This window comes from Schistocerca serialis, chromosome 7 (assembly GCF_023864345.2).
Source record: "Schistocerca serialis cubense isolate TAMUIC-IGC-003099 chromosome 7, iqSchSeri2.2, whole genome shotgun sequence".
Lineage (NCBI taxonomy): Eukaryota > Metazoa > Arthropoda > Insecta > Orthoptera > Acrididae > Schistocerca > Schistocerca serialis.
The window spans coordinates 33,523,842-33,550,416 of NC_064644.1; the positions used below are offsets into that span (position 1 = coordinate 33,523,842).

Here is a 26,575-nt window from a genome sequence, read left to right on the forward strand (position 1 = left end):
CATCTGGACGTTAACCACTGTCGCACATGCATACAGTTCTTTTATTGGCGCCCGTGTGTGAACTTAGTATATACGAAAAAGTCATGAACAATTTTCTGTGATATAACGCAATAACTAAACTTCAAAACGCGGATTTTTATGTAATGGACTGACGTTCTGAACGAAATGGAAAGTGTGAATCTCGGACAGAGAGCGACTGTTAAGGACCCATAAGCTTGTCCTGGCAAGTTGACACACACAGTATATAATCGAATGACTTTGATTATTGAACAAATATCGTCAGATTAGTTCCCTAACATAATAAAGCAGAACACATGGTAGCACTTGCCACGCGGGTTAGTTGATATGCACCTGTGCTTGTGATGTAATAAACCCCATTAATTTGCGCATTTTCCATTAATTGTGAATGATGTCTTATATTTATATGTTTGGAAAAATATTCGAGGCTAGGTCTGGTTCCAGAACATTTTTCCATACAAGCAACATAGCAATAGGTACTTCCGCCCCCCTCTCCCTCGCCCAAACGCCACATTGAAACGAATGACTGTGCTTAAACTGACACAATATTTTTAGCGCAACGCAATCTGACTTTTAATAATCCCTACAAAAGAATGGCCCTGACTAACAATAACCTATACCTTTGATGAATCACTTGCCTCACAAAAATCTTCATTACTCAAACTACTGCAATACAGCGAGCGCCAATACTGCCAGCTAAATAAAAGATTCTAACTACTGAAGGCACTATCTACTGATAGGCATAGTTAGCAAATGAAAGATTTTGATAAAGAACAAACAATGTATTTACCTTAATAGTGTTCAAAAGTCATAATATATATATATATATATATATATATATATACATATATCAGTTCATGACATCCAGTCTTACAAATTTACTGTCTCTGATGGACACACGTCCAAATCATCCGCTCTCAAATCTCCGCCATCTCTCTCCCCCCATCCACCACTGCTGGCGGCTCACCTCAAACTGCGCAACACTACGCCAACTGCCCAACACTACAATAGCCAACAACAGTGGAAACCAGCCACAGACTGCACACAGCACAGCCAGTGACTTTCATACAGAGCGCTACGTGGCGTTACCAATAAGAAAACCTATACGGCCTACTTACAACATTCACAGATCAGTTACCTTATCGTGGAAATCGATACTTACATATTCCCCTAACAAACGATTTAAATGGGCTCAGATTTTACTCATGGACAACAAAGGTTATCAGTCAGTTCTCACACATATATTGTTTATTGGCTAAGCTTTAGTCATTTTCAATAGCCCATACTACTTCTTAGCCGATGATTGTATCAATATGTATGTACTATGAGTGAGGCTTGAGATGAGCACTGATGTTACATTCCAATACAGTCATTCGCTAATAAGTTACATGGGGCATTGAAAATGAATACAGTATCGAAACTGGCTTAGCCAACAAACAATATTTGTGTGGTGTACGTACTGTAAGACCTTCGGTACACACACCATCAGATTATTTGACTTGTTGCTCTAACGAAGTAGGCGAGTGTCAGCAATATGTCTCGTGGTCTTATCGTGGCGTGTTTATCTTCTGCCATTAGGTCAGACGGCAGAATTGCCACTTGCATGCTTAGAGTAGCAGATAGACGGTGACCAACTTTAAACAGAATTTGATTAATTTTCACGCACATTTATTAAAATAATAAAAATCATAGATATTATGTAACTCGATTCTGGATGCTGTTTACAATTGACAATCTGAAGTTCCTTTGGTCTTGGTACTTTAATCTTATTCTCACATATCTCTGATACTTGACAAAGTGTCTATTCAGTTATCTTCTTGGCTATGTACAGGAATATGATAATCTTATTAGCCGCAGACTCAAACTTGACTATAGACTAATGCAGACTAATGCAGATTGGTACAGACTAGGTGCAGACTGACTAAACGGAAGTCTGTACAGACGTTATAATACCTCGAGCATTCAGGTATCACTGCGTGAGTGTGATCCACGAGCAGAAAAGGTTCTACGTTAGCAGCAATCTCATTGGCTGCGTGACATATTAATACGCGGATCGGCGGAAGCAGAATTTGGTCCGTCTCTAAGACAGCGCCATCTCGTAGTGCGAAGACGGACGAGCGCTGCGCCTGCGTTGTTGTGCTTAGCGGGGCGCGCTCTAGTGGGAAAGTTGTGTACGCGCTGACTACGCCGAACTATGTACACAACAATTTGTACGAGCATTGCAGTCATATTCAGTGAGCTCACGGACTATGTCAACAAAATGGCAAATGACAACGTAGTAGCTTTCGTATTCCATGTTGGCATAGCGAAACTAAGCGAAACCCCACACACACGCGAGCGCTTGAAACCAAGATAAGTCACAGCATAGGCAGCCGTATTAGCACGCATCGCATGCGATTCATTGCGTTGCGTGGGAAATTCGAAGGACGAGCTATCCATAGCTGCAAACAGTGATATGTGCACGTGTGTGTGGTCTACGGACAGATCGGGCGAACTGGTGACCACTGCTGCGATCCGTCCAACATCTGCGTGGAGCCCTTAACACATTTATCCAGGAAATGGAGCTCAGTTACCCGGTAAGAATTTAATTCCACCTGTGATACCGATTTGTCGGGCCAGCTCATTTTGTCGAGTGACTGTTTTTTTTTCTTTCTTCCTTTTTTTTACTGCTATCTATTGAGCCGAGTGCTCGGAACACTCTCGGACTGAGGGACCCAGTAGCCGAGAGGAGAGCGAAGTGCCGTGTAGCGGCGGCGGGCCCTGCATTCTCACAGCTCGTAACCGTGGACGGCCTCGGCATTGCCCCCACCCAGCAGTACGCGGTACGGGCGGCTCGAACGCTGTTATGTCCTCAGTCTAGAGGAGCGCTTTGTCCATCTGGCAGACTCCCAGCCGTGTCGCACTATGGGCCATTACCCTTCAATTAGCATCTCGCTAATGCTGAGCGGCAGTTCTTAAAAACAACGCTGCGCTCCTAAGGAGTCCAGCTCTTGAAAATCGAGAGTAATGCAAATATCTAAATATCGCTGGGAACACCCACCGTTGCCGGTGGCGCCATCTCAGCCAGCACCTGGGTGTTCTACATCCAGGTCCTTTCAGTGAGCTGTTCTCTCAGAAACATCGCTGCTGGCCTACAGTGTTGCTACCTAGTGACTCATACTTCTCTTATAAGGAGACGGCACGACCGTGGGGTCCGGGATTTTTCCGAAATTTTGTGTGGTGAAAGAGTACCTCTAACACCTCACGTGGTTAAAATATTAGGACGCACTACCAGGAAAATCCGGGGAAAAATCGATACAAAGTTTCTTAGATGCCTTATGAGTATAAAATGTTAATCCACTGCCGCGCCGCCATCTGGCCTAGATGTTTGGGGATCGGACTCTTGCGCCAGAGGTCTGCCGGCACGGTAGCTCAGCGTGTTCGGTCAGAGGGTTAGCTGCCCTCTGTAATAAAAGAACTGAGCTAATAGATCAACAACGAACTTAAATGGGTGTCTTACGACGTCCGCCCCGATCAGATTCAACGAAGAAAAACGAACAAAATGAGATTTAGCCGGCACGGTAGCTCAGCGTGTTCGGTCAGAGGGTTAGCTGCTCTCTGTAATAAGCAAACTGAGTTACTAGATCAACAACGAACTGAAATTGGTGTCTTTCGACGTCCGCCCAGAGCAGATACAACGAACGAAAACGAACAAAATGAGATTTAAAAATAAAAAGGGATGTCTCGGGTTCGATTCCTCCTCCGGCACTTTTTTTTGCTTCTGTTGCTTGCAAAATTGCAGCGCATTGTTACAGGAGAATCGTGAAATTGTAGAAAAATTCATTCTGTAATTCACCATCAGTTATCGTCATCAATATTCCGAGACATGATTCAATATGCCTGGTTTGCCTCAAAATTATCAGAAACGCAGAACATTTTCGTAAATGTTAATGGGGCATATTTTTGTACAGATTTATTGCAAACGCCCTGTGATTGTAAGACATCCGCTTTTATATGTTGCGCAAGATGTCGCAAAAATTATTGCTTTGTTTGTTTTTACGATAATTACCACTGCTGTTCTTGTTTATAATTATTATATGTATAAAAATTGAATGTTTCCCAATCGAATTTGTTATTCGGATTAAAAACCCCAAGATTCTCCTCATATACTTTACAATGAAAAATGAAAAATCCACCGCGATGAATTGTGTTGTTGGACAAAAAGAAAATAATTTTTACTCAATAATGTAACTAATTTGTTAAAGATAATGTAGGTTTGGGAAACTTTCTGAATAGTTGGTGGAATAACAAAAGAAAATGAAACAGAAGAAGAAAAAGTGCCAGAGGAGGAATAGAACCCGAGACCTCTGGCGTAAGGGACCGAGCCCCAAACATCTAGGCCAGACGGGGGCTCGGCACTGGATTAACATTTTATACTCATAAGGCTTCTAAGAAACTTTGGATCGATTTTTCCCGGGATTTTCCGGGTAGTGCGTCCTAATATTTTAACCACGTGAGGTGTTAGGGGTCCCCTTTCACCACACAAAATTTCGGACAAATCCCCGACCCCACGCTCGTGCCGTCTCCTTGTTAGTAACTGACGAGGGCGTGCTGAAAAATAAAAAGTGACCAACCAGCACCACTTGGGTTTTGGATGGGTTGAGCTTTAACCCTATATCCATTTTGATAGTGCACGCAGGTCAACATTGAGATTCTCGACAGCTGTCTTTAGGGTTATTGGTTTTGCGCTTAGATGCTGATCAGCGTACGTGTGGTACTAGCAGTAGAAGAAAACTAATGACACGTCATTTGCGTACAGTGAAAGGAGTAGTACTTGTCTCTGCTGTGACTTTATGGAGCCAGACATGACCCATTGCTGGCGAGACGTCAGGTATCAACGAAGCCATGCACCTGGCGAGAAATTTAGGCTGCTGAGTTTGGCAAGTCGAACATTGCCAATGGCTTTGATGAAGTCTAAGAAGCACATTGTGCGTCCAAGGCAAACTGCAGGTCAACTGTTACCTTTATTAAGGCAGATATTGTGCTGCGATGCTTACGGAACTTGATTTGTACTCGTCTAGTGGGTTTATAACATTACTGATATTTGAAAAAAACCTTTTAATCACTTCCGCTGGTGCCAAAGCTCCTGTAGTGGTAGAATGGTGCATAGAAAATTTTTACTTGTTTACTACTAAAATTGCATTCCGCCACCCAGCATCAGATTCCCACCAGACCGACGAGAACGCTCACCGACGGCATTGTTTAGAGGCCAGTGACTGATCAGTTTGCGTCGCTACGCTGCCCGGATACTGATACAAAAGATCGGTAAAAACGATCTTAGGAACACTGAAATAAAAGTGTGATAAAGCAAATTCGAACTGAACACTAGTAGGGTTCAGTTGTTGCCAGCAAACAATTCGTGGGCAGCTCTCCTTCGCCACAGCCTGAAAAAGTTGTAAAATGCAACATAATAAATTGAGATGTGACGTTAATGGAAGTGGAAAGTAGGTTTTATGATTGAAATACCGCTATTATAATTAACGTAATTATTTAACCAAAAGTTACAGATACGAGAACGACATTTACGTTTTATGAAACTAATCCATTAATGATGAACGTCGCTCTTGACGGTACGTGATTCACAATACTGTCTGTTCAGAATTCATTCTAATTACTGAATATGGCGCCTTGCTAGGTCCTAGCAAATGACTAGCAAGGCTATGCTAAACTATCGTCTCGGCAAATGAGAGCGTATTTTGTCAGTGAACCATCGCTAGCAAAGTCGGCTGTACAACTGGGGCGAGTGCTAGGGAGTCTCTCTAGACTAGACCTGCCGTGTGGCGGCGCTCGGTCTGCAATCACTGATAGTGGCGACACGCGGGTCCGACGTATACTAACGGACCGCGGCCGATTTAAAGGCTACCACCTAGCAAGTGTGGTGTCTGGCGGTGACACCACAGAAACATTCATCGAAAACAAACGAGAGAGAGAGACAGAGAGATCACAGCTCCAACATTTATATAGCCCAAAACAAATTACGGCGACTTCCTTCAACTTGCGTTACAGACCATTTTATTGTTTATTAAGTTTCAATATATAAACATTTCTCTGGAACATTATTTATCGCCGGCCGAAGTGGCCGAGCGGTTCTAGGCGCTACAGTCTGGAGCCGCGCGACCGCTGCGGTCGCATGTTCGAATCCTGCCTCGTGCATGGATGTGTGTGATGTCCTTAGGTTAGTTAGGTTTAAGTAGTTCTAAGTTCTAGGGGACTGATGACCTCAGATGTTAGGTCCCATAGTGCTCAGAGCCATTTTGAACCATTATTTATCGGAACGGCACAAAAATAGATCCCCTGTATTCAGTCGTGACCTATTCTCCTTACTTTACAGCTTTATTTATGCAAAAAAAAATTATTCTTAATGTCAGTCAACGTTAATTAAACGTTTGTGGCATATTCTATTAATTATTCAGAAAGCAACATTTCAGGTTGTTTATAATTAGGTAATGAGTTAGCTGGTGGTGGACTGTACATTCCAAGGGCTTGGACAGTGGAGGAACAATAGAAATACGTCTGTAATCAGGGGGTAGTATGGGAACGTCCTTATTAGGTAATGACTTAACCGGTCCCTTTTTCCAGGCCTCAGGGAAAACACTTGTAGTTAAGGAGTGGTTGAAGATATCTGTTACAGTGGGCAGTAGTGGGTCAACAATAAGCCCATCATTTGGACTGTGAGGACATGGTGTCTAGTAAATACTAATCTGGTGCGCGTGATGGCTTTTTTGACGGTACTCCGAGTAACATACTTCAGATAGAAGTTTTCGTGGCTAGATTATGGCACTGGATTTTCTCTTTTTTTACCATCCAGTCCAATCCAGTCTCTTTCTCTCTCTCTCTCTCTCTCTCTCTCTCGCTGTGTGTGTGTGTGTGTGTGTGTGTGTGTGTGTGTGTGTACCGACTGTGACGTTGTGACAGCGCCCGCGCGCCCGCTCTGTGTCCGCAGAGGAGTCGCTGCGTCTGAAGGTGACGGTGGACGAGTACCTGGACAAGCTGGTGGAGTACTGCCAGCTGAAGATCGCCGCCATCGCCACTGTCCTCGACACCAACGAGACGTGGGCCGACGAGGACGACTTCGAGCTGACGCGTCCGCCGCTCGTCATGAAGGTGCGCGCCGGCCGAAACCTCTCGTGCTGCTCGTATTTCTTAGCTAGCCACTAACTTGTGGAACTTTAAACTGAACTGCTTTCCAGCACTTGTGGGGAAGTGGGAGTACTAACACGCATCCAGAAGTCGGGACCTATGTAGATTGCGGTTCTTATTCTATGTGCTGTTTCTCGTGGGTATCAAATTCGCGGCGAAATTAGTTTTTAAATTTTTCTTTAGTTTTCTTTACTCCCTGTTCAATGGAAAAGGTAAATAACATGCCAAACAAAGCTGTCAAAGAACTCAGTATTGCTGATCCGAACTATGTGTGACTCAGGTTCAAAGTATGGTTCACGTATACGAGTAAGTATCGTCTTATATGACATAACGTGTCTCTCTCTAATACGTTACAAACCGACGGGGAGAAAGCTCCAGTAAAAAAATATTACCTCTCACTGTATAAATGAAATAGATCAATACATATTCATCTTCTTACGCTCATAAAAAGGGTTTATATGGGCCGCTACTACTACCATTCTTTCGCACATTGCTTAGATTATTTTGTAGTTTGTAACATATACCGTGATGTGATCTCGTCGTCAGAAACGTATGGTAATAGAAAAAACGTGTAATCTAAATATCCATAATTTTTACTCTAGCGTTGTTTTAGTATCAGCTTGAATTCTACCCCGCTTGCGATAGAAAAAGAAGTACAATACGGATGAAATAATGTTTACTTTAATTGCTGGTTTGTTGTTAAATAATCACTCACACCTTTGGTCGTAATTAATTGTCCCTGTTTGACATATTCTGCCTGTGTGTTGTTTCCACCGTCTGTAATCTCGTGGAGTACCCTGACAACACGGCGTTTATTTAATACATCATACTGCACGAGAGCCTGTACGGTCACCAAATCAAAGCTTAGCTCGGGTTCACTGCCGACGCGTCTGTGTGGGTGACGTCTCTCTCTTTTTAACGACTTGTGTACACTTCGGCAAATTGGTTGATGTTAACTGTGGGACGATATTAGTTCTAAAAACAAACATAATGTTACTCAAAAGCAACGAACACGAGGTTTTTTTTTGAATACAGATCCATATATTTTACGGCATATCATGTACTTTCTAATTTAGCGTCATTGAATTCAATTTACTGAAAAACTCACTAAATTCATGTCTTTTGAGATTTTGTTTTCGAGTTCTTCTCTAGAGTAAATAACACTACGACCTGTTTCTTTGGTATGTTTTGCTATAGTTGATTTGTTGCACTTGTTAAATCGAAAACAGTCGGGATGCTCTTGGTAAAGTGTTTTCCACTTTCTGTATACATAGCCTACGAAATACTTGTTACAAGGATTGCATGTTATTTTCTATATCCCTTTACAACAGGTGACTCAGTGAAAATGTCCAAAACTTAAACAGAATGTAGGGAATGATCCGCTAAGCAGTCTGAGACAAGCGTCTTGCGGTCTACAAATCTAAGTCAAAAACGAGCGTACTTTAACATACTTTTCGACGTCGCTGTCGAAAGACAGCAACATGTCGATTTTTACGAGAATTCTGACATATGAGCAACAGAACTACAGGATATCTTGTGCAGCAAACGTCAAAACAAATTGCAGCAGGAGGTGTATGCGACGTGTGAACAATAAAGGTGATTATACAGTCAGTGTTGGAGGAGCCTGGAATGTAGCCAACGCGATGTGCTTCGGTTATGAAGAAGATCCGTCCATGGTTAGGCGGAACCAAAAACTGAAGTTACAATTACGCTGTGTTATGTTATTTCAGGCCCGTAAACTCGGCAGGGTCAAACGCATGTCTTCTTGCACTGTCATCGCGGAACCAGAATTTCTTACCTCAAAAGTTTTCATTTTTGCTCGCTTTCACTTAATTAACCTATGCACGGTGAACCAAAACTCCTCCGACAAACTTTCACAGGTGGCAGCGTGGACAAAAACTAGAAAATTATGTCTAATAAAGATGAGCTCTAAAATGCATACCTTAAGAGCAGTGAGCCCTTGTCCATCTTCGCTATTGTGACTCATCCCTCTTCTATTGAAAACTCTTTGCGTTCCATATTTTGCATGTGGTATTGAGGACCAAAACGAGAAATAAATGTCCAGTAAACAGGGGCTCTAAACTGCATACCTGAAGAGATATGAGCACTTTTTTATCTACATTACTGTGAAACGCATCGTTTCTACTGAATAGGTGTTCATAGCTCTGCACAGCTATGCATTTTACAACCCTTGTTTACCAGACATGTTTTTCTTGTTTTGGTCCATACTACCATGTCTCAAAATATGGAAAGCAAAGAGTTTACAGTAGAAGAGACTTGTTTCACAGTATAGAAGACGAAGAGGTGTTCATAGCTCTTAAGGCTTGCGTTTTACAGCCCAAGTTTATTAGATTTTTTTTCAATTTTGATGGTTCGTTGGTTGATTGTGGGTTAAGGTTGTTTTGTTCTATAGTGTCGTCCCTGAAAGTTTGTCGGTGGAGTTATAGTTCACCCTGCATATGTCTTTACATGATTTATCATAATGTGCGGTTCGACCCCCACTCATTTCTACGAAGTCCGGATTAAAGTGTGAGTCATCGTATAACAGGCTGGATAAATCAGTTCCTAGTTTCTAAGAGGGTGGGGGCATACCCCCTCCAATAGTCCACTGCCTAGTAAAGCGCCGTAAATTTCAGACACCCCCATTTTTATACCTACATCTACATGATTACTCTGCAGTTCAGAATAAAGTGAATCGCAGAGGGTTCATCGAACCTTCTTCAGGATATTTCTCTATCGTTCCACTCTCGCGAGAGAACAACGAACAATAAAATATTTTCGTGCAAGCTCAGATTTTTCTTATTATGACGATCATTTATTCCTGCGTGGGTGAGTAGAAACAAAATATTTTCTAATTTAGAGGGGAAAGTTTGGATTCAAATTTCATAAGAAGACCCTTGCCGTAACGAAAAGCGCATTTGTTTCAATGATTGCCATCCAATTCGCGTGTTGTATCTGTGGCACTCTCTCTCCTATGTCGCGGTGATACAAAGCGTGCTACCTTACTTTGAACTTTTTCGATATCCTCCGTTAATTCTGTCTGATACGGATCGCACACTGCAGAGCAGTACTGCGAAATAAGGCGGACAAGCGTAGTCCAAATGGTCTCTTTAGAAGACCTGATGCATTTTCTAAGTGTTCTATGAATAAATCGCAGTTTTTGGTTGACGTTGCACAGACTATTATACACGTGAGAATTTGAATTAATTCGTACACTGTGGTGACAAAGTCGTGGGATAGCGCTATGCACATGTACAGATGGCGGTAGCATCGAGTGCACAAGATATAAAAGCGCAGTGCGTTGGTACAGCCCTCGTTTGTACTCAGGTGATACACGTGAAAAGGTTTCCCACCTGGTTATGGCTGCGCGACGGCAATTAACAGACTCAGAACGCAGTATAATAGTTGCAGCTAAACGCATGGAACACTTCATTCCGGGAACCGTTAGGGAATTCGATATACTGAGATCCGCAGTGGGAAGACTGTCTCGAGAATACCAAATTTCAGGCATTACCTCTCACCACGGAAACCGCAGCGGCCTACGGCCTTCACTTAATGACCGAGATCAGCGGCGTTTGCGTAGAATTGTCAGTGCTAACAGACAAGAAACACTGCGTGGAACAGCAGCAGAAATCAATGTGGGAAGTACGCCTGACGTGTCCGTTAGGACAGTATGGCGAAATTTGTCAATGATGGACTACGGCAGCAGATGAACTACGCGAGTGTCTCTGTTAACAGCACGACATCGCCTGCAGTGCCTCTCTTGGACTCGCAACCACGTCGGTTGGACATTAGACGACTTGAAAACTGTGGCCTGGTCAGATGAGTCCAGATTTCATTTGATAAGAGTTGATGGTAAGGTGCGAGTCTGCCACAGCCCCCACTACGCCATGGACAAAAGTTGCCGTCATGGTGTGCACTGTGTTTACATGGAATTTACTGGGTCCTCTGGTGCAACTGAACCGATCTTTGACTCGAAGTGGTTATAGAATGTCAAATCAGACACCTTTCAGATTTCTGCTTGCTATAGCGATCACTTCTACCATTATCTGCCGACCAGGTCGCCAGGTGATGGTTGAAGTGATCGCTACAGTAAGTAGAAATCTACTAATACCAGTGTTCGAATGCTGGCCCCTGTTCTGACCAGAACCGAGGTGGAATCTTCCTAAACGTTGGTCGGAGGCCATCCGATGGCGTACAAAATCGCCAAAACTGGTAGTCAAATAATATTAGTTTGGAAACTATGCGTTTGATTTGACGTTCTCTATAGACCAGCCGAGTTCCATAACCATCTCTGAAAAGATGGACGTACAAAGAGGGAAAGGTTATCCAGAATAACATTTTCACTCTGCAGCGGAGTGTGCGCTGATATGAAACTTCCTGGCTGATTAACATTGTGTGTCGGACCGAGACTCGAACTCTGGACCTTTGCCTTTCGCGGGCAAGTGCTCTACCAACTGAGCTACCCAAGCACGACTCACGCCCCGTCCTCACAGATATAGCGAAGTCTCATATCAGCACACACTCCGCTGCAGAGTGAAAATATCATTCTGGAAACATCCCCCCCAAGGCTGCGGCTAAGCCATGTCTCCTCAATATGCTTTCTTTCAGGAGTGCTAGTCCTGCAAGGTTCGTAGGAGAGCTTCTGTAAAGTTTGGAAGGTAGGGGACGAGGTACTGGCACAAGTAAAGCTGTGAAGACGGGTCTTGAGTCGTGCTGGGTAACTCAGTTGGTAGAGCTCTTGCCCGCGAAAGGCAAAGGTCTCGAGTTCGAGTCTCGGTCCGGCACACAGTTTAAATCTGCCAGGAAGTTTCAGGAAATGGTTATGTTCGGCTACTTAGAGACCAACTGTGGCCATTCATGGACCTCACGCCTGAAACAACGATTAGCATGTCACTGGACCATAATTGTTGCCAACTGGTTTGAACAACATCCTGGATAATTCGTGCGAATGATTTGGCCACCCAGATCGTCTGACTGGAAATTCGGAGAATATTTTTAGGACATAATGGAGAGGTGAGTTCGAGCACAAACTCCTGCACCGGCAACACTTCCGCGATTATGGGCGGCTATAGGTGCAGCATGGAACATTATTTCTGCAGGGGACTTGCGACAACTCGCTGAGTCTGTGCTACGTCGAGTTGCTGCACTTCACCGGAAAACGGAGATCCAACACGATGTTAGGAGGTATCCCGCGACTATTGTCATCGCGGTGTAACTGTAATCGTTAATTGAGCTTAAGGGCCTTGTGTGTGTGTGTGTGTGTGTGTGTGTGTGTGTGTGTGGAATCGCTGGCTCGGTGACGCGCTGACGGTGTTGAACCTGCCGCAGGTGGAGGATGACAGCCTGACGGTAGGCCGCGCCGCGGTCATCAGCTTCAGCCTGAAGAACCCGCTGAAGAAGCGGCTCACCGGCTGCCGGCTGCGCTACGAGAGCCCCGGCCTGGTCAAGGCCAGCGTCGTCGACTACAGGTGAGCCCCACACCCCAGCTGCCCGCACACCAAACTCTCCGTCAGCTCAGCTCCACTGGCAAGATTTGATCACACCAGCTGTCCAGCGCTGTGATCGTCAATAGCTCCAGCATACCTACGGAAATATCCTCATTGGTAGTTTTGGTTGCATGGCAATTAGGCAGTCTTCTAAGGCACGTCTCCGTGCCAGCCAGACTTAAATGTTACTTCGGACCGAAGAGAGTGTCACGCTCATCTATTTATAATTGTTGTTGTTGTTGTGATCTTCAGTCCTGAGACTGGTTTGATGCAGCTCTCCATGATACTCTATCCTGTGCAAGCTTCTTCATCTCCCAGTACCTACTGCAGCCTACATCCTTCTGAATCTGCTTAGTGTATTCATCTCTTGGTCTCCCTCTACGATTTTAACCCTCCACGCTCCCCTCCAATGCTAAATTGGTGATCCCTTGATGCCTCAGAACATGTCCTACCAGCCGATCCCTTCTTTTAGTCAAGTTGTGCCACAAACTCCTCTTCTCCCCAATTCTATTCAATACCTCCTCATTAGTTATGTGACCTACCCATCTAATCTTCAGCATTCTTCTGTAGCACCACATTTCGAAAGCTTCTATTCTCTTCTTGTCTAAACTATTTATCGTCCACGTTTCACTTCCATACATGGCTACACTCCATACAAATACTTTCAGAAACGACTTCCTGACATTTAAATCTATACTCGATGTTAACAAATTTCTCTTCTCCAGAAACGCTTTCCTTGCCATTGCCAGTCTACATTTTATATTCTCTCTACTTCGACCATCGTGAGATATTTTGCTCCCCAAATAGCAAAACTCCTTTACTACTTTAAGTTTCTCATTTCCTAATCTAATTCCCTCAGCATCACCCGACTTAATTCCACTACATTCCATTCTCCTCGTTTTGCTTTTGTTGATGTTCATCTTATACCTTCCTTTCAAGACACTGTCTATTCCGTTCAACTGCTCTTCCAACTCCTTCGCTGTCTCTGACAGAGTTACAATGTCATCGGCGAACCTAAAAGTTTTTATTTCTTCTCCATGGATTTTAATACCTACTCCGAATTTTTCTTTTGTTTCCTTTACTGCTTGCTCAATATACAGATTGAATAACATCGGGGATAGCCTACAACACTGTATTACTCCCTTTCCAACCACTGCTTCCCTTTCATACCACTCGACTCTTATAACTGCCGTCTGATTTCTGTACAAATTGTAAATACCCTTTCGCTCCCTGTATGTTACCCCTGCCACCTTCAGTATTTGAAAGAGAGTATTCCAATCAACATTGTCAAAAGCTTTCTCCAAGTCTACAAATGCTAGAAACGTAGGTTTGCCTTTCCTTCATCTTTCTTCTAAGATAAGTCGTAGGGTCAGTATTGGCTCTCGTGTTCCAACATTTCTACGGAATCCAAACTGATCTTCCCCGAGGTCGGCTTCTATGAGTTTTTCCATTCGTCAGTAAAGAATTCGCGTTAGTATATTGCCGCTGTGACTTATTAAACTGATAGTTCGGTAATTTCCACATCTGTCAACACCTGCTTTCTTTGGGATTGGAATTATTATATTCTTCTTGAAGTCTGAGGGTATTTCTCCTGTCTCATACATCTTGCTCACCAGATGGTAGAGTTTTGTCAGGACTGGCTCTCCCAAGGCTGTCAGTAGTTCTAATGGAATGTTGTCTACTCCGGGGCCGTGTTTCGACTCAGGTCTTACAGTGCTCTCTCAAACTCTTCACGTAGTATCGTATTTCCCATTTCATCTTCATCTACATCCTCTTCCATTTCCATAATATTGTCCTCAAGTACATCGCCCTTGTATAGACCCTCTATATACTCCTTCCACCTTTCTGCTTTCCCCTCTTTGCTTAGAACTGGGTTTCCATCTGAGCTCTTGACATTCATACAAGTGGTTCTCTTCTCTCCAAAGGTCTCTTTAATTTTCCTGTAGGCAGTATCTATCTTACCCCCAGTGAGACAAGCCTCTACATCCTTACATTTGTCCTCTAGCCATCCCTGTTTAGCCATTTTTCACTTCCTGTCGATCTCATTTTTGAGACGTTTGTTTATCGTTTTGCCTGCTTCATTTACTGCATTTTTATATTTTCTCCTTTCATTAATTAAATTCAATATTTCTTCTGTTACCCAAGGGTTTCAACTAGCCCTCGTCTTTTTACCTATTTGATCCTCTGCTGCCTTCACTATTTCATCCCTCAAAGCTACCCATTCTTCTTCTACTGTACTTCTTTCCCCCATTCCTGTCAATTGTTCCCTTATGCTCTCCCTGAAACTCTGTACAACCTCTGGTTCTTTCAGTTTATCCAGGTCCCATCTCCTTAAATTCCCATCTGTTTGCAGTCTCTTCAGTTTTAATCTGCAGTTCATAACCAATAGATTGTGATCAGAGTCCACATCTGCCATTGGAAATGTCTTACAATTTAAAACCTGGTTCCTAAATCTCTGTCTTACCATTATGTAATCTATCTGATACCTTTTAGTATCTCCAGGGTTCTTCCATGTATACATCCTTCTTTCATGATTCTTAAACCAAGTGTTAGCTATGATTATAATTATTAACGTTAATTCCTCGTCAAGGAGATCGCTAAAACACAATCAGTTTTCATGGCATTTTTTCCTGTCTCTTTCTTTTTTCTTCCCAGGAACTTGACATATATACTCTGTTTTTTTCTTCCTCTCTTCTGTCCACTTCTTTCCTATTCATTTCTCTTTGGACGTTTGCTGAAATTTCTGTTTTATAATTTATTGTCTGTATTTTTCCCTGTCTGCAATGTATTCTGTGGAGATGTTCAGTTTCCTGATGTCTTCCAGGGTTTCCTTTACCCAGTTGGTTTTCACTGTATTAGTTGGCACCTACATAAAAATGTTCTTGGTCAATCTTTCTTCGTTCATCCTATGTATTGCGTTCGTAGAACTTTTTCCTACTTTTGCCAGCGTTATTGTAAACGTCTCTGTTTGTACAGTTCTTTTGTCGGTTTCTTTATCCAAATCTCTGCTTTCTGAACTGTCCGGTAGAGCTTTCTCAGTATTTTCCTCTCTTGTTTTTCCAACTTTTTTTTTCATTCTTCCCTTGATTACTGTTGTTCCTGAAGCACACAAGGTCTCTGGTAAGACTACTGTACTGTAGTGTCGTAATTTGGCTTTAATGGAAATACTTCTTTTGTTGTAATGGTTCCATGTAAGATGACCTAGTGTATTCCGTTTATTAATTTTGCGAGGATGGGAACTTTACAGAGAAAAAATGTTTCTTTATTAAATGAACTTGAGCATGTTCGTAATACGAATACGTGTCTCCAAACTTGCAAACATTAAATCCTCTTAATTAAGTAGACGAAAACACGTTACTTTGAAACAACATCCGTACAGATCAATATTATTTCGTTTTATTATCCTTTTGGCACGTAATAAAATACGCTCCCTGACAATGCCTAGGCTCATCCATAAGTGTCTTAAGAGTTTAGCCTAATCCACTTTCACTTAGAGCAGTGGTTCCAAAACTGGGGGTCATTATCCTCGGAGGGTATAACGAAACGTTCAGAGGAGTAAAAATGAAAGTGATTCGATGTAGATTTCGTGAGCATTATTTAAAAAAAATTATAATCACTAGGACAGATCATCATCAGCTATTTGACATCTACTGATGCCTAAAGCCGCCTTTAGAAATTTCCATGCGTTGCGATATTCAGCGAGACGAATACAAATGTTCAAATGTGTGTGAAATCTTATGGGACTTAACTGCGAAGGTCATCAGTCCCTAAGCTTACACACTACTTAACCTAAATTATCCTATGGACAAACACACACACCCATGCCCGAGGGAGGACTCGAACCTCCACCGGGATCAGCCGCACAGTCCATGACTGCAGCGCCTTTTCTTTTTCGTTGTGTTTGGTCGTTGCGGACATCGCATGATATCCGTTAAAGTGCGTGTGTTGACCCTTCCACACAGTTTTTTTTAATTACAGAGGCCAACCAGCTCTCTGACGGACACGCTGAACTACCGTGCCGGCCTTAGACCGCTCGGCTAATCCCGCGCGGCGACACGAATCCCTGTTGTTCCTGAGTAACTTGTAATGTCATCGGCTACCTTCCGTTCGTTTGTCTTCTCAGTCTTCCGTTGTTGTTGTTGTTGTGGTCTTCAGTCCTGAGACTGGATTGATGCAGCTCTCCATGCTACTCTATCCTCTGCAAGCTTCTTCATTTCCCAGTACTTACTGCAATCTACAACTTTCTGAATCTGCTTAGTGTATTCATCTCTTGGTCTCCCTCTACGATTTTTACACTCCACGCTACCCTCCAATGCTAAATTTGTGATTCCTTGATGCCTCAAAACATGTCCTACCAACCGATCCCTCCTTCTAGTCAAATTGTGCCACAAACTTCTCTTCTCCCCAGTCCTATTCAATACTTCCTCATTAGTTATGTGATCCACCCATCTAATCTTCAGCACTCTTCTGTAGCACCACATTTCGAAAGCTTCTATTCTCTTTTTGAACTATTTATCGTCCACATTTCACTTCCATACATGGCTACACTCCATACAAATACTTCCGGAAACGACTTTCTGACACTTAAATCTATACCTGATGTTAACAAATTTTTCTTCTTCAGAAACGATTTCCTTGCCATTGACAGTCTACATTTTATATCCTCTCTACTTCGACCATCATCAGTTATTTTACTCCCTAAATAGCTAAACTCCTTTACTACTTTAAGTATCTCATTTCTTAATCTAATTCCCTCAGCATCACCCGATTTAATTTGACTACATTCCATTATCCTCGTTTTGCTTTTGTTGATGTTCATCTTATATCCTCCTTTCAAGACACAGTCCATTCCGTTCACAGCTCTTCCAAGTCCTTTGCTGTCTCTGACAGAATTACAATGTCATCGGCGAACCTCAAAGTTTTTACTTCTTCTCCATGAATTTTAATACCTACTCCGAATTTTTCTTTTGTTTCCTTTACTGCTTGCTCAATATACAGATTGTATAACATCGGGGAGAGGCTACAACCCTGTCTCACTCCTTCCCAACCACTGCTTCCCTTTCATGCCCCTCGACTCTTATAACTGCCATCTGGTTTCTGTACAAATTGTAAATAGCCTTTCGCTCCCTGTATTTTACCCCTGCCACCTTCAGAATTTGAAAGAGAGTATTCCAGTTAACATTGTCAAAAGCTTTCTCTAAGTCTACAAATGCTAGAAACGTAGGTTTGCCTTTTCTTAATCTTTCTTCTAAGATAACTCGTAAGGTTAGTATTGCCTCACGTGTTCCAACATTTCTACGGAATCCAAACTGATCTTCCCCGAGGTCGGCTTCTACCAGTTTTTCCATTCGTCTGTAAAGAATTCGCGTTAGTATTTTGCAGCCGTGACTTATTAAACTGATAGTTCGGTAATTTTCACATCTGTCAACACCTGCTTTCTTTGGGATTGGAATTATTATATTCTTCTTGAAGTCCGAGGGTATTTCGCCTGTCTCATACATCTTGCTCACCAGATGGTAGAGTTTTGTCAGGACTGGGTCTCCCAAGGCCATCAGTAGTTCTAATGGAATGTTGTCTACTCCCGGGGCCTTGTTTCGACTCAGGTCTTTCAGTGCTCTGTCAAACTCTTCACGCAGTATCTTATCTCCCATTTCGTCTTCATCTACATCCTCTTCCATTTCCATAATATTGTCCTCAAGTACATCGCCCTTGTTTAGACCCTCTATATACTCCTTCCACCTTTCTGCTTTCCCCTCTTTGCTTAGAACTGGGTTTCCATCTGAGCTCTTGATATTCATACAAGTGGTTCTCTTCTCTCCAAAGGTCTCTTTTATTTTCCTGTAGGCAGTATCTATCTTACCCCTAGTGAGACAAGCCTCTACATCCTTTCATTTGCCCTCTTGCCATCCCTGCTTAGCCATTTTTCACTTCCTGTCGATCTCATTTTTGAGACGTTTGTATTCCTTTTTGTCTGCTTCATTTATCCGTTATTTCTTGAAATCTAGAAAGCAACTTCCTTCAGCTATCTGCCATCCACCTTCCTCACTACTGTCCAGCTCACTCCTCTTTTTTCATCACTATAATAGTTACATCTTCTATTCAAATTTGTTCCCTAATCCATTTATTTGCATCCTATTTCTCTCAGTACTTTGTAACATGTATCTCTCCATTGCTCATTTAGCCACTCTCAGCTTCTGAATGGTGTTCGCGTTAAAGAAACACGTCTCACTGTAATAAGTAAAACCTACTACTAACGACATTTTGTTAACGCCCGTTTCCATGAACTTTGAAATTTTCATTTTAAAAAGTTGTATGTTTTACCAAGAGCATTGTAGCCCATTTTCATTCTCCTGTTTATTTCCTGTTATGTCCATACAGTGGTAAGAGTTATCACGCATCATCGGTAATAAATGCAAATACAAACTCTTGTCATTTGCAGAATTAACAAGTAAATATCTCAGTTGTAAGTCGAGTTTCTGTGAATGAAATTATGTTTGTAGATAGTGAAGTTCGAGCGGAAGAACAGTTTCTGAGATCTCGAGAAGACAACACAGTGTAAATAGATTCTTATGAAACGGAACTGGTATTATTTTAGGAAAAGGTCTGTGATTATGAGCTATTATTACTGGAGAAACTCTCCAAAAAAACAGATTCGCTTCACCACAAGTTATAGATCTGAAAATAGACCTTCTACTGTAGTAGCAAAACAAACAAAACTGAAAAAGTGGATGAACTTGGATGACTTACGATGTGCAGGGGCAGATAATAAACCAAATTAAAGATCAAGATTGTTAGAAATCCAAAAAAAATTCATAAGTAATTTCGTGTACCTTTCCGCGAGTGCGTCGAATCATACGTTTACTCTACGAACCAACGTAATACTTCAAAACTCATGATCGCCTCTTTAGCAAATTCTTCAGAAAATTTATGCTCAACGCAGCTGCACATCACCGTTTCCTAGGGAAACCCTGCGACGACTCCCTCGTGCTCGTGACCAGCAGTACCTGAGCATTTGTTGGCTTTAAAAGCAAGCAGTGTGGCAGCAGAGGAAAGCGCGCTCAGCTTCGAATGTTCCAGAACCCAGCGATGTGTAAGGAGTACGATATTACTACGTCATAATTCCAAAGATAGTAGCACCACTACTTACAATATCTGTCAACGCTAATTGGAGCCTCTACTACGGCTTCCTGTAGACTCAAAAGGTACGTCAGCTAGAGGGAAGACATTTTAGTCCTCTCTCCTCAAGGTGCTGATAAGATGACTTGATTTCCGCAAGATGACGAACAAAGCCAACCATAGATAATAATAATTTTTCAGCCGCATTAAATTTGATGACTAAGGAAACAAATCACAGAATACAGAATTTCTTATACGGAATACGAGTATGGTAATACATCCACAATACTGCACCGCTGAAAAGTTTCTTTGTTCCAGTGTAGGTAATAACCAGTAACTCAGCCTGGAAGGTACATCACTGGTAAAGAAGTACTGGGACTCCACCGGAGACTTACTGAATAACGTTCCTGTTTTCTCTTGCTGTTTTCTCTTGTAATACTCATACGCCACGCTGTTTCGTGTTTTTTTCAGTTGACTCTGAAATTCCGTATTTTTTCTTTACAAGTTACACTTTACTTTCTTTCCACAACTTCAGTAATGGCATGAATCATTGCTTAGTTTATCAACTTCCGCTGCTCGTTTTTTGTTTTGTATATAATTTTTAAGGACCTGAAGCACATAAAAGTGTTCAGGTACTTTAAATCTAAATTATAACGGAATAAATGTGACAGCAAGTTGGCTTTAAAACATCAAAACATTGTAACTAACAGTCATGCAAGTCAACAAACTCGACAAAAATGTGGTGAACTACATTGACGATTGTCTGTTCAGTTTGTCATCTTAGCAGATATCGTCATTCGTAATTCACACTGAACACCATGAAATTATACCAGACCATAATTATCTGTCAGTTGCTGAACTTGTAACGACTCTACACGCGATCGCTTACAAAGTTAAATGAAAATCTTCCATTAAGGGGACTGAACAATACATTTATGCCTGCTATCGAGTGCTAGAACAGTGAAATGAAACATTTGGGCTCAGAAACGCGTACGCAGGCGCTAGAGTCTCTCATGATGAAGCCATAGCTGTTCAGCTACACTGAAGCGCCAAAGAAACTGGTACAAACATGCGCGTTCGAAGACGGAGATATCTAAACGGGCAGAATATGGCGCTGCGGTCGGCAAAGCCTATATAATCAAACAAGTATCTGGCGCAGTTGTTAGTTCGGTTACTGTTGCTACAATGACAGGTTAATAAGATTTAAGTGAGTTTTAAAGCGGTGTTATAGTCGGCGCACGAACGATGGGACATAGCATCTCCGAGGTAGCGATGAAATGGGGATTTTCCCGTACGACCTTTTCAAGAATGTGCCGTGAATATAAGGAAGCCAATAAAACATCAAATCACCGACATCGCTGCGGCCGAAAAAAATATTTCGAGAACAGGACCAACGACGACTGAAGAGAGTCGTTCAAGGTGACCGAAGTGCAACCCTTCCGCAAACTGTTGCAGATTTCCATGCTGGGCCATCAACAAGTACCAGCGTGCGAACCATTCAATGAAAGATAATCGATATGGGCTTTCGGAGACAAGGGCCCACTCGTGTACCCTTGATGACTGCACGACACAAAACTTTACGCCTCGACTGGGACCGTCAACACCCACACTGGACTGTTGAATAGAAACATGTTGCGTAGTAGGACGAGTCTCGTTTCAGAGTGTGTCGAGCGGATGGACGTGTACGGGTATGGAGACAACCTCATGAATCCATGGACCCTGCATGGCAGCAGGGGACTGTTCAAGCTGTTGGAGACTCTGTAAATGTGTGGGGCGTGTGGAGTTAGAGTGATATGGGACCCCTGATACGTCTAGATACGACTCTGACAGTTGACACGTACGTAAGCATCCAGTCTGATCACCTACATCCATGCTTGTCCACTGTGCATTCCGACGGACTTGGGCAATTCCAGCAGGACAATGCGAGACCCCACACGTCCAGAATTGCTACAAAGTGTGTCCAGGAACACGCTTCTGAGTTTAAACACTTCCTCTGGTCACCAACTCCCCAGACGTGAACATTATTGAGGATGTCTGGGATGCCTTGGAACGTGCTATTCAGAAGAGATCTCCACCATCTCGTACTTTTACGGATTTATCGACAGCCCTAGCCGATATATGCTGTCAGTTCCCTCAAGCACTACTTCAGACATTAGTTGAGTCCATGACACGTCTTGCTGCGGCACACACGCAGGTTCGCGGTGGTCCTACACTATATTAGGCACGAGTACCAGTTTCTTTGGCTTTTCGGTGTAGATGTAGATGATACAACCATCGTCTCCAAGCTGTTGGTCTGCTATGTACACTAGACAGTGATGTAGTATGTGTTCATATCCTTCCATATTTCGCGTTTTCTTAAGCGTAATAAAAGGACTAAACATTCACCACGAAAAACGCTCCCGTAAGTCGTCACTGTCGACATTAGACATTACTGGTCTCCACGCATCAGCCACGACCACACACTTTCATCTGATTGCCACGGAGTATACCGTGATTCATCACTCCAAATCACTCGTTTCAAGTAATCCAACATCCAGCGGCATCGCTCCTTGTACTACATGCCGAGTCGCTTAGCACTGACGACAGAAATTCGTAGCAGATGAGGCGCTGCCTGACCCTTGCACCCTACTTTTCTTAACTCGCTAAGAACGGTCATTGAGCCACACTACTGGCCATTAAAATTGCTACACCAAGAAGAAATGCAGATGATAAAGAAGTATTCATTGGACAAATATATTATACTAGAACTGACATGTGATTATAGTTTAACGCAATTTGGATGCATAGATCCTGAGAAGTCAGTACCCAGAACAACCACCTTTGGCCGTAATAACGGCCTTGATACGCCTGGGCATTGACTCAAGCAGAGCTTGGATGGCGTGTACAGCTACAACTGCCCACGCAGCTCCAATACGGTTCCACAGTTCATCGAGAGTAGTGACTGGAGTATTGCGACGAGCCAGTTGCTCGGCCACCATTGACAAGACGTTTTCACTTGGTGAGAGATCTGGAGAATGTGCTGACCAGGACAGCAGTCGAACACTTTCTGTATCCAGAAAGGCCCGAACAGGACCTGCAACATGCGGTCGTGCATTATCCTGCTGAAATGTAGGGTTTCGCAGGAATCGAATGGTTCTAATGGCTCTGAGCACTATGGGACTCAACTTCTAAGGTCATTACTCACCTAGAACTTAGAACTAGTTAAACCTAACTAACCTAAGGACATCACACACATCCATGCCCGAGGCAGGATTCGAACCTGAGACCGTAGTCGTCTCGCGGTTCCAGACTGCAGCGCCTAGACCCGCACGGCCACTTCGGCCGGCTCGCACGAATCGAATGAAGGGTAGAGCCACGGGTCGTAACACATCTGAAATGTAACGTCCACTGTTCAAAGTGCCATCAATACGAACAAGAGGTGACAGAGACGTATAATCAATGGCACCCCATACCACCACGCCCGGTGATACGCCAGTAAGGCGATGACGAATGTACGCTTCCAATGTGCGTTCACCTCGATGTCGCCAAACACGGATGCGACCATTATGATGCTGTAAACAGAACCATGATTCATCCGAAAAAATGAAGTTTTGCCATTCGTGCACCCAGGTTCGTCTTGAGTACACCATTGCAGGCGCTCCTGTCTGTGATGCAGCGTCAAGGGTAACCGCAACCACGGTCTCCGAGCTTATAGTCCATGATGCTGCAAACGTCGTCGAACTGTTCGTACAGATGGTTGTGTCTTGCAAACGTCCCCATCTGTTGACTCAGGGATCGAGACGTGGCTGCACGATCCGTTACAGCCATGCGGATAAGATGCCTGTCATCTCGACTGCTAGTCATACGAGGCCGTTGGGATCCAGCACGGCGTTCCCTATTACCCTCCTGAACCCACCGATTCCATATTCTGCTAACAGTCTTTGGATCTCTACCAACGCGAGCAGCAATGTCGCGACACGATAAACCGCAATCGCGATAGGCTACAATCCGACCTTTATCAAAGTCGGAAACGTGATGGCACGCATTTCTCCTCCTTACACGAGGCATCACAACAACGTTTCAACAGGCAACGCCGGTCAACTGCTGTTTGTTGTATGAGAAATCGGTTGGAAACTTTCCTCATATCAGCACTTTGTAGGTGTCGCCACCGACGCCAACCTTGTGTGAATGCTCTGAAAAGCTAATCATTTGGATATCACAGCATCTTCTTCCTGTCGGTTAAATTTCGCGTCTGTAGCACGTCATCTTCGTGGTGTAGCAATTTTAATGGCCAGTAGTGTAGTTGCACTGCTGGCAACGCTCTGGAATTCACGAGTGATTGCGTCTGCTAATTTTATTCGATCTATAACAACCACCCTCCGCAATGTTCGATGATACCTGTCGGCCAGTACGTGATGTCTGCGTGGTCTTGCTTCAGCTGCGGTTGTTTCTTCACAATCACGCCATCGCCAGCCTTGTGCAGCTTTAGCGGTGTTGAGATGTCCATGATGGATTTGTTAGTCAAGAAACGTACACGTTCAAAATCACTGAGCTTTCCAGACCGACCCTTCCTGCTGTCCCTGCTCCTCTGCTGACAACACAGTACTCCCTGCCTCCTTTTATACTGGCGACTCCACCTCTCGTAACGATTAGTTGTTCAAATGTGTGTGAAATCTTATGGCACTTAACTGCTAAGGTCATCAGTCTCTAAGTTTACACACTATTTAACGTAAATTATCCTAAGGACAAACACACACACCCATACCCGAGGGAGGACTCGAACCACCGCCGGGACCACTGCAGCGCCTGAGACCGCTCGGCTAATCCCGCGCGGCTAACGATTAGTGCTCAATTCTGACTTCTTAGGGGCCAGCGGATACTTTCGATCAGATAGTGTATAAGTAGAATCGTTAAGCATATAGGATACTCGTTCTTCCAGTTTCATTCCACTTCTGATTTTCGCAATTACTGATAGCTCCTCGACGTGGTATTTGTTCCGTCATTCTTTCCGTTTTCCTTTGTCCTGAACTAATCTGTCTGTACAGAGCTACGTTTCTTATTGTCATGTCGGTCGTCGCGCGCTCTGCCAAGTAGAAACTCTACGAGCCAGCTTATTATTTCTCCCGAGTAGAGAGATATACTTGTCCCAAAGGCGCTTAAACCGCCCCGACCAAGACGAAGCCCTGTATGGCCGGAAGAGAAACGGGGGCGGCGGTGCTTTTGTGAGCGCCAGGCATTATCCAGCCTCCAGTACAGAGAGATCGCGCCCCGCCCAGGGCGCTGGCGAAATGAGAATTACTGCTCTGTTCTGTCTGCGGAGCACATCGGTAGAAACTCACTCGTGGCTTTCGTGTACACCCTCGTCGGCGATAAACCGTCTCGCCGACGATTTTGTCGAACGCTTGGTGCAGTAACACTGAAATAAATAACGGCGTAGGAGATATAATTTGCTTCGATAGTTTGTAACAGATTGTTGGCCTCACAATTCTAATAGACGCAAACGGCCTCCCCTCTCCTTTGATACTGTATTCGTACGCTCAGTCAGATACTTGCGTATTCACCCACGTTTGATTTTCAATGATATTACGGATGTCAGCTCAATAGAACAATAATTGTTTGTATGCCTCTGTGTGTGCTGTAATTATTCTGATCTTATTTCTAATGGTCCCGGTTGTTTAAAGTTCGTAGCTTTCCTTTTTGTACAGACAGCATGGCATTCTACATTATTTTCACTCAAGGCGAACCACTTTCGTGCAATGTCTTATTTTCTGGGAATGGCCTGAAGTGACCAGGTGATAAAATATTAATGTGACAATTTCTGTTTACACTACTGGCCATTAAAATTGCTACACCACGAAGATGACGTGCTACAGGAAGAAGATGCTGTGATATGCAAATGATTTGCTTTTCAGAGCACTCGCACAACGTTGGTGCCGGTGGTGACACCTACAACGTGCTGACATGAGGAATGTTTCCAACCCATTTCTCATACACAAACAGCAGTTGACCGGCGTTGCCTGTTGAAACGTTGTTGTGATGCCTCGTGTAAGGAGGAGAAATGCGTACCATCACGTTTCCGACTTTGATAAAGCTACAGCCTATCGCGATTGCGGTTTATGGTATCGCGACATTTCTGCTCGCGTTGTCGAGATCCAATAACTGTTAGCAGAATATGGAATCCGTGGGTTCAGGAGGGTAATATAGAACGCCGTGCTGGATCCCAACGGCCTCGTATCACTATCAGTCGAGATGACAGGCATCTTATCCGCATGGCTGTAACGGATCGTGCAGCCACGTCTCGATCCTGGAGTCAACAGATGGGGACGTTTGCAAGACAACAGCCATCTGCACGAGCAGTTCGACGACGTTTGCAGCAACATGGACTATCAGCTCGGAGACCCTGGCTGCGGTTACCCTTGACGCTGAATCACAGACAGGAGCGCCTGCGATGGTGTACTCGACGACGAACCTGAGTACACGAATGGCAAAACGTCCATTTTTCGGATGAATCCAGGTTCTGTTTACAGCATCATGATGGTCGCATCTGTGTTTGGCGACATCGCGGTGAAAGCACATTGGAAGCGTGTATTCGTCATCGCCATACTGGCGTATCACCCGGCGTGATGGTATAGGGTGCCATTGGTTACACGTCCTGGTCACCTCTTGTTCGCATTGACGGCACTTTGAACAGTTGACGTTACATTTCAGATGTGTTACGACCAGTGCCTCTACCCTTCATTCGATCCCTGTAAAACCCTACATTTCAGGAGGATAATGCACGACAGCATGTTACA

At 43.6% G+C, this 26,575-nt stretch overlaps 1 protein-coding gene across 1 annotated transcript in view; it reads left to right on the forward strand.

Annotated features, from left to right (window-relative positions):
* LOC126412369 (hemocyte protein-glutamine gamma-glutamyltransferase-like) overlaps positions 1–26,575 on the forward strand; it is a 389,080-nt gene that overhangs the window by 341,645 nt on the left and 20,860 nt on the right. Inside the window, exons 12-13 of the mRNA XM_050081937.1 lie at positions 7,001–7,161; positions 12,529–12,668. Of these exons, the coding sequence (XP_049937894.1) occupies positions 7,001–7,161; positions 12,529–12,668 (301 nt within the window). The remainder of the gene's footprint in view (positions 1–7,000; positions 7,162–12,528; positions 12,669–26,575) is intronic.